General features: G+C 26.2%; 1 protein-coding gene across 1 annotated transcript; it reads left to right on the top strand.

Moving 5' to 3' along the window:
* The first annotated feature begins 537 nt into the window (after positions 1-537).
* LOC120078197 (ribonuclease 3-like protein 3) lies at positions 538-5,741 on the top strand. Its single transcript, XM_039032420.1, has 3 exons — positions 538-1,046; positions 4,574-4,717; positions 5,375-5,741. The coding sequence occupies exons 1-3, from the start codon at positions 648-650 to the stop codon at positions 5,651-5,653; spliced, it is 822 nt and encodes a 273-aa protein (XP_038888348.1). The 5' UTR covers positions 538-647; the 3' UTR covers positions 5,654-5,741.
* Positions 5,742-9,930: the final 4,189 nt, after the last annotated feature.

Here is a 9,930-nt window from a genome sequence, read left to right as displayed (position 1 = left end):
AGAATGGAGATGAAGTGTTTAAGTTCGAGTTCGAGTATCTTCATAAAAATTTATAATAACGTATTTATAGAAAAAAAATGACATGGAGTTTCCTTTTCTTTTAGAAATAGGAGGAAATGAATATTTTCTTATCATACACAAATTAGGCTTAGATTTTCAATTCAATGATTAATTATTTGTGGGCTCATAAATGGTTATATCATTATGAAAATTATTTTAAATTTGTAACTTTAATTAGAAATCTAATTTGATTGTAGTAGTAACAACCTTATTGTCATATAATTTGAAGTCTGGATTTCTTTTTGAAATTCTAAAAGATTTTTATTTCTATGTTAAAAAATATTTTTGAAATATTTTTGAAAGTTCATAAGCCATATTGTAATTTTGAAAAGCATATATATTATATAATTATGAAATTTTCAATATATAATATATATATATGTATATATAATTATAATTATGAAATTTCCGTATATATATTATATAATTATGAAATTTCCATATATATATATACATATATTATATAATTATTGTGCTCTTGAGAGATATTTCATAGAGAGTAGAAGAAGAGAAAAAAAAGAAGAAAAATTCCTCGCAACCAACGAAATAAATTTCAAATTTGGTCCCAAAATCCCCAAATTTCCGGCATGGAAGAAGAAGAACAGAGAGTCGTTTTCTTGGAAGAGGAAGGCAGCAGCGGCGGAGGAGAGGCGGTCAACGGCGGCGATTCGGCGGCGAGTCTGGACGGAATCGAAGCGATTCTGAACTACGAGTTTCGAGATAAGAGATTACTGGAAGAGGCTTTTACAGACGCGTCGTATTCACCGGAAAATTGCTCGTCGTTCGAGCGATTAGAGTACGTAGGCGATTCAGTGTTGAATTTTCTGATAACGAGAGAACAATATTTCTCGAATCCGAATCTGTCGCCGGGTTCATTGACTCGGCTCAGAGCTGCGAATGTGGATACGGAAAAGCTTGCTCGAGTTGCGATTACGCATGGATTTCATCGATATCTTCGCCACAACAAGCCTGATCTTCATCCAAAAGTAAGTATCAAATTAGATTTATTTATTTTTCTTCATCTCATTAATTACTCGTTAACTTCCTTTTTCTTTCCCTATTTTTGATCATTTAATTATTAATCAATCTATCCATATGATCATTTTTTTTTCTCTTTAGTTTTCCTTAAAAAAAATTACCTCATAATCATAAGCATTTACTATTTCTTAGTTTTTCTTTCTTTCTTTTGTTTAATTGCTAGATTTCTTTCTTTTGTTTAATTGCTAGATTTCTGTATTTTAAATTTTATTTCTTTCAGTTTTTTTACTTTCAATACATTTTAAATTTTCATCAAAAAGTAATATGTTTTAATTATATGTTCCTCTTGACTTTGCATATTAAAATTAAAAATAAAAATAAAAAAGTTATTTTTTTATAGAAAAACTTAGATAGAGATGGCACATTTCAAAATATACTCCAATAAAATACTACCACATAATTTTTATTTATTTAAAAATAATTTTCTTCTCATTCACTTTTTATGCTGTGAGAGCACAAAAATTTTGTACTCTGATTGAAAAAAATGCTAATAGATGAGAGATTGAGTGTACCATTTTTAAAGTTAATGAAAATAAATATTATTAAAATTTGAATATTTGAGAGTAGAAAAAAAGAATAGGAATGATTTTTAAGTTAAGTTTGAAAACATAAAGGAAAAGGTAGGGCTTAATATTTTTTTTTCCAATAAGCTAAGGCTAACTAATTGATTTTTTGTTCTAAGTTTTTAAAAATTAAGCTTAAGCATCTATTCCATCTCTAAATTTTTTATTTTGTAATCTACTTTTTATGTGTTTTTAAAATTTTGATTTTGTTTTTAAAATTTGGCTAAAAATTCAACTTTTATATTTAAGAAATATGCAAACTATTATATGAAAAATGTGAGAAAATAGGCTTAGTTTTGAAAAATAAAAAACTAAGGTCCAATTTGATTTTTGGTTTTTGTTTTTGAAATTTAAGTGTATTTCATCCATATTTCTTTCAACAATTTGTTTCTTTTTAAGTATAATGATTGAATTCTAAAAACAAAAATAACTGTTTGAAAACTACTTTTTTTTTAGTTATCAAATTTTACCTTACTTTTTTAAATCATTGGTAAAAACTAGATAACAAAATAAGAAATTTAAAAATAAAAATAGTATTCATAGGCTTAATATTAAAAACAAAAACAAAAAAAACAAAATAGTTATCGAGCGCAATTACCTAAAAAAAATCAAAATTAACTTTTGGATGAAAAAAAACCTAACTAAAGCTTAGTTGAAAGCCAATTGAGTATAAAAACAAAAAGGAAAAATAAAACATTGATGGTTGACTTCTAAAAATCTCTAATGAAAAACATATTTAAAATAAAAGTAAAGGTTTTAAGTTTACGTGGAGATCATACTTGAAAAGAATAAATTAGCGTGAGATTGTGAAAATTAAATATAGTAATTTATGGCGTGTTCCCACATTTATTATTATTATTGAAAGATTTGAATTTCTTAAATTAATTAAAAATGTATCTAAAAAAAATAATTAAAAACGATTGAAAATTAAATGTAGTCTATTTCATTTATTCTTTGAAATCTTGAAACTTTTTCATCTTCAACTGGATTAAGAATTGTATAGTATACATTTTTTTCTTTAATCTTATAGTCCTTCATATAATTAAATAATGATAGTATATCTTCAAGAAAAACAAAAAAATCTTTTTGTCCATAGATTTTGGAACTAGTTTCTATTTAAAAGTTATTTTTTTTAATTTTCAAATTTTTGCTTGATTTTTTAAACAATTGATAAAATGCAGATAATTAAAGAAAAATTTGAAGTTGAAAGTAAGCTTTATAAGCTTAATTTTTTTTTTTAAAAAAATAAAAATAAAAACTAAATGGCCAAATAGGGTCTTAATTTTTTTAAGTTTTGAATTTAATTAAAATTTACTTTTAAATTCCAAAATCATACAATTTCATTCTTGAGATTTGAGTTTTATTTCAATTTTATCTTTAGGTTTCAAGATTTACACTTTCAATCTTAATTTTTCTTTAGATACTCACTTTCTATTTTTAATATTGGTGTCTATTAATGAATTTTGAAAAAATTATCAGAATTATAATTAGTTAAGTTTCATTATTTTTTTTATCACTACTAAATTTAAATTATGTCATAATTATTTTAAATTCATTAATAAACATTGGCAGCAACTATTAAAATTGAGTATATAATGAAAAATCGAGATTAAAAGTGTTACTCTTAAAACTAGAGACTAAATTATAAAAAAAACTCAAAATTCATATGAAAAATTATGACATTTTGAAAGATTAAATTGAAGTTAAAAGTATAACATTTAAAATTGATATAATAAATGGAAATTACCAAAAATCTTCCTCTGCAATAATGTTTATGAAAAAATTGGTTAAATATATCTAAAATAACATTTAAAACAAAATATTATAGCTTATCAAGCAAAGTCTAAAAATTTAAAAATATGTTAAAACTCTTTTTGGTGAATAAATATTTACATAAAATGGATTTTTCATTTTTTTTTTTTTTCATTTTCTTCTTTGTGAACAAGATTATGTTTTGAAATTTAACTTTATTTGGCAAAAAAAATTCTAATTCTAAATGATAAGTACAAAATACTAAAAAATGATAACATCAATGACGTGTATACATATAGGATAGTTTTTTTTTTTTTCATTTGTTATTTTTAATTATATCAACTTGAATTAAAATAGAGTTTAAAACATAAGTGGGAAGATAAGCTTAAAATATAAGCTTGTATCTAAATTATCTCATATTTAATATTAGTTTCTAAATTTTCAATTTTACGTTGAGATCTATCATTTCAAAATGTTTAACAGGTTTTTGAATTTTTAATTTTGTGTCTATTAGATCTATAAGAATTAAAAATTTTAAAACTGTTCAATAACTTATATAAAATTGAATTTTATGGAATTTTATATGTATATATAGGAATTTAAACTTTAAATTTTGTGTCTTGTTTATGTCATTTTTTCTTTTAGTAGATAACTAATGATCCAATAAATACAAAATTGAAAAGAAAAATAATCTACCAGAAAATTGAAAATTTAAGTATCAAAATTTTGATGTTTAGGAATCAAAAATAGATATAAACTAAGATTAAAAAGACTATTTTGGTCCTATACTTTAGGTTGATTGTAATTTAGGTTTTGTTCTTTCAAATGACCAAACTTACTCCTAATCCCAATAAATTTTAGACTTGTTCCTTCAATACTTTTCTTTTAAAATTATAATAATAATTTTTAAGTAAGAAAATATCGTGGTGTGAACATCTTTTCAAAATTTGTAAAAAATATTGATAGAAACTAATAATTATTTAACCAAAGTAAGTGTAGAGACCGATCTTAAGATTTATTGAAAATATATAGACTAAAATGGAATATTTGAAAATAAATAATAAATATAGCCCTATTTCGGTCTGGCCTGGTATGAATGAACCTTTTTAGAGATAAAAATGGCGCGAACCAAAACCTAAAATATGTTTGTGTGATGACAGATAGAAGAGTTTATTAAAAGTATAGAAGATTATCCATTGCATTCCAATGGAATGATCAAAGCTCCAAAAGTTCTAGCCGACATTGTTGAATCAACTATTGGAGCAGTTTTTGCTGATAGCAACTCCATTGAAACTGTTTGGAAGGTAATTACAATTTACACCCAATTATTAATGCAAAATTTTTTGGTGCATCTTGGGTTACACTTATCTTTTATGTATCTCATATAGTTATCTAATTAATGTTTTCCCGATGACAAATTTTTGTTTTTATGTTTTTTTTTTAAAAAAAAATACTGGAAAAACTACCATTTTAGTCCCCATGTTTGGAAGAATAGGTGCGTTTAATCTTTGACTGTTTGATACATATTTTTTTAGTGTCCGAATATTTTAGAATAAGTGTACTTGGTTATTGAGTTTTTGAAATATAACTTTTTAGTCCTCAAATTTTATAGACAGGTTTAAAAGATCCCTAGTTTTTTCATATACGTATATGACATTTTAGAGAAATGTTATTTTAAAAATTTTTCTAATTTTAAATAATAAAAAATATAGGATCTTTTAAATCTATTTTAAAAAATTTAAGGACTAAAAAAAGTACCTTTTGAAAACTCAAAAACTAAAATATATGTTTTGAAAACTCACATATTCTAAAAAATCTGGGGACAAAAATGGTTTAGTTTCTCGAGAATATTTTAAAACTCAATTAAAAAGAATACATGAAAAGTGTAGGCTTGGTTACACCAAATTATTATAATTATTAGTTTGAATTATATATTTAAAGGTGACAGGATTTTTGTGTAGATATTTAAGGATCTAATGGAGCCATTGATAACATTGAAGACTATGAAAAAACATCCAATGACAGAGTTGACAGAAATATGTCAAAAGAGAAACCTAAATTTGGAATTTGTGGATTGTTGGGAAGAAAGAAAAGAGGTTCAAGTTTTCATAGACAAACAACTTGTAGGAAAAGGAAGCTATCGCAAAAAGCTTATTGCACAAAATAGAGCTGCAAAAGATGCTTTGAACAATTTGGACAGAGTTCTTGGGGAATTTAATCAACCTTGTCAACCTATGTGATTTACACCCGCACATGTCTATACAATAATTATTAGCTTTGTAGTTAGTTTTTCTTTTATTAATTAATACGTCGTTTTTTTTATTAAAATACTATTTTCTTCCATGTATTTTGGAATTTATTCAATTTTAATCATTGTGATTTTAAATGTCTAATTATATTCGGTTTGAAATTATAGACAAAAATAGGGTTGTGAAATCGTGGACGGGGTCCACGAGTTTTAAATCGTGTACCCCGTCCACGATTTAAGGCCAGTCACGGATTAAGGCTAAATATATATTTTTCTAGCACAAATTAAAGGTTAAATCTTTTATTTTTTTCATATTTTCCCATAACTTCTATTTCCTTTTTTTATTTTTTAGTGTTTTTTGTATTTTCGGAGAATCTTTTGATGTGAAATTCAAATTTTTAAAGGTCTACAATAAAATAAAAATTGAATCAAATTTCTAGCCACTAATTAATTTTAAATCTATTTTTTTTCATATTTTCCCGTCTTCTTCTTTTATTTTTTTGGAGAATCTTTTATTGTAAAATTCAAATTCTTAAAGGCTTACGTAAAATAAAAAATTGAATCAAATTTCTAGCCACGAATTAAGACTAATTTTTTTAGGCCTACCATAAAATAAAAATTAAATTAAATTTCTAGCAACGAATTAAGGTTAAATCTATTTTTTTCACATTTTCCCCAACTTCTGTCGTATTTTTTTATTTTTAGTGTTTTTTTTTATATTTTTGGAGAATTTTTTACTGTGAAATTCAAATTTTTAAAGGAGTTTGTTAGCTAACATAAAAATCTACAGGCTACCTTATTTTTGTCAATATTTTTTCCTTTCACCTTACTTTTGTAATTTCTTTCCTATATACCCTATTTTTGTTATTACTTTTAAAAAATACATTATTATTGAACTTAATTCCTAATTAGATAAGGAATAGAAGAAAGATCAAAGCGTATAAATACATAATTATAACAAACTTGAATGTATTTATTGATAGTTTCAGTACTTTTTAATAGTCTTTTGCATAGAGCTCATAACAAAAATTTCAACGCAATTTGAATCTCTTAAATCCGAGCTCAAACGAAGAAGATATGGCCGAAACAAATTCAACTAAAAATCTCGAATTGATGATGTGGCAAAATTTTTCTCATCAAAGTAGACTAATTTCTCGGGAGCGAGAAATTCATTCACATTCCCGAAGAGAAGCTCTGTGCAAAGATCATTTCTGCTTGAAAAACCAGCCTGAGAAGGAAGTTTTCCACCACACTTCTCCTACACGCCGACAAGCAAATCGTCTCCGATCGAGATTCGTGAAAAATGTCATTTAGAGTAATGGACAAGTGATACATAGTGGGCTTTTTATTTTTGGATTGGTTTTTAAAAAGAAAATGAATTTAAAAGGAAAATAAATTTAATATTATTTTATGTTTGTATCTAATGGCTAGTTTTGGACTCTTTTTGCTTTTTATTGGCTTTTGAAATGAAAATGAAATTAAAAAGAAAAAGAATTTAATATTATATTTTGTTTGTATCTAACAACTAGTTGATTTTAAATCTCCACAATTCAATTTTCTTTTACCAACATCCAATGGTCCAAATTGAATTTGGTTTTCACTTTTTTGCTTATCCTTTTAAACCTTTTATCTTCTCCAAAATTAAAATATCAAAGACATATTATTTTCAATCCTCCATAATTCTTTAACCTCCATTGTTACTCTCTCAAAGCTTCAATTTTCTTCTTTTTTTTATTCATTCTTAAGTGAGATTTATGTATGGTGAGGATTGATTTATTGTGAGCTCAAAATTTGTAAATCCAATCTTTTAGAGAGTTTCTCAATTATGTTCTTTAATTTTGACAAACATTTTGTAAGAGTTGTTCTTGATCCGTTAAAAGAGCGGTTATAACTGTTTGATTTTAATCCATGGAAAAGAATGAGTTTGCTCTTGAACTCGCAAAAAGAACTAGCGGTTGGACTCTAATCCATGGAAAGGGTCTGTGAGATCATTATACAAAATCCCAGGAGGCACTTTGATCCTAATCCATGGAAAAAATTCAGTTTGCTCTTGACAAAAAGAGCGGTGTAGCGGTTGGGCTCTAATCCGTGGAAAGAGTATCATTATACAAAATCCCAAGAGGCACTTGGTAGGTTGAATTTGACTGAACCACTCATTTCTAGTATTAATTTTCTCTATTCTATACTACTTTAATTTTACAATTAATATGTTATTATAATTTATTATGTGAAATTAATTGCAATATTTGTTCAGGAAGTTAATTATTCATATTTGTATATTTTGATTGGTAGTTCTTAAATTTCTATATGTATATTTGTATATATATATTGTATATCTAATGTCTAGTTGAGTTTAAATCTCCACCGTTCAATTTTCTTTTACTAACATCCAATGGCCCAAATTGAATGTGATTTTCACCAATTTTCCTCTCTTTTTAAACACTTCATCTTCTCCAAATTTTAACAACAATTTTACATTCCTCTATAACTCAAAACCACCATTGTTATTCTCTCTCTAAACCTCAATTTTCTTCCTTTCATCTAATTCTTGAGAGAGATATCTTATGTATAGGGAGAGATTAATTTTGTTGTGAGCTAAAACTTGTAAATCCACTCTTGTAGAGAGTTTGTCAAATGTGCTATTTATTTTTATAAACATTTTATAAGGGTTGCTCTTGATCCTAGAAAAAGAGTCGTTGTAACGGTTTGATCCTCAACCGTGGAAAGGATCATGTTTTTTCTTGCATCCGAAAAAAGAACATTGTAGATCTAAATAGGGGAAAGAGTTAAAACTTCTAGTGAAGTACCCGAGAGAGATTGGGAAGTTGACGTAAGCCGGTTGTGTCGAACCACTATAAAATTCCTAATGTTAATTTCTTTATCCTTCCCCTACTTTAATTTTGCAATTAATTTGTTGTTATATTTGATTGCATGAAATTAATTGCAACATTTTTTCCTTAAATTAATTGCTTAATATTTATTTAGGTTGGATGAATTGATATTTACATATCTCATACCAATCTTTTTATTAAAATCAAATTGGACCCTTAAAAGTGTTAATTTTAATTACTTGGCTTTTTTGATTGAATTTATTTGCCTGAATTTATTGTTTAAATTATTTATTAATGAAAAGTTTGTTAATTTGTTTAATTGAGCCACATGAGTAAAAAATTTAAAATTAGTTTGAATAAACTCTATTCACCCCGCTAGGGTTGCTATACCGATTCTACCATTGGTATCAGTTGCTTTTGTTTGTAATAAAAATATTTTTCATAAATCATTTCGATACCCATTGTTTATGTTTTTCATTGCTACAAAGGGTATTAGAGGTCGCTCTTGTTTTTTTTTTTTTTTTATTAAAAGTTATTTCATTTGATAATTATTGGTTGATTTATTTACTCCAACAATTGGTATTAAAGAAGTTGCTCTTTTGATAAAATTGTTTTTCAAATATTATTTTGGATTTTTTTAAAAAAACAATGTTTTTTTTAATATATAATGACAAAAATAGAGTTGGAGGGAAAGTATTCCCAAAAACAGGTTTTTAAATCGTGTATCGTGTACACGATTAGCTCTAAATCATGTATCGGGTACACGATTAGCTCTAAATCGTGTACCGGGTACACGAGTTCCTGTCCATCTGGCACGCGCAGTCTGCCGTGGCAGTCATGCAGGGTTGAATCGTGAACCCGGTACACGATTACCTTAAGTCGTGTACCCAGTACACGACTTCTTCTCCATTAAATCGTCGCACCCGCCCCTTTTTCTTCCTCACCAAGCTTTCTGCCTTCCGAAAGCTTTCTCCATCCGAACGATTTTACTTCTTTTGTTGCGTTTCTCTGTCCAAAATTTTGAAATCTTCCTCATTTTGTTTCTGTCTTGTGCAGCCAAATGCCTCAATTTGCTTGTCCGTCCAAAATTGTTCGAAATCGTCCTCCATTTGTTCATCCTTCCAAAATCTCTAGTTGTTTTTCAATATATAATCTTTCTATATATATCATTTTGTTTGCATTTGGGTTGAACTTAATGTGTAGTTTATGGATTCATGATTTATTTGTTGGGTTGAAGCTAGAAATATATGTATATATTTGTTTATTTGTTGGACTGATTTTGTCTAATGTAGTTTATGAATTAGAAATTAGATTTTGTTGGGCTGATTTTGTTAGACTATTTTTCTGGATGATTATGTTTGTTTATTTGTTCGGCTATTTTTTTTTATGATTAATTCGTTGGATGATTATGTAATTGTTGGGTTGAATGTAGAAATAT

Source organism: Benincasa hispida, chromosome 5 (assembly GCF_009727055.1).
Source record: "Benincasa hispida cultivar B227 chromosome 5, ASM972705v1, whole genome shotgun sequence".
Classification (NCBI taxonomy): Eukaryota; Viridiplantae; Streptophyta; class Magnoliopsida; order Cucurbitales; family Cucurbitaceae; genus Benincasa; species Benincasa hispida.
Note: the sequence above shows the minus strand (reverse complement) of the source record. Positions and strands in the feature narration are given on the sequence as shown.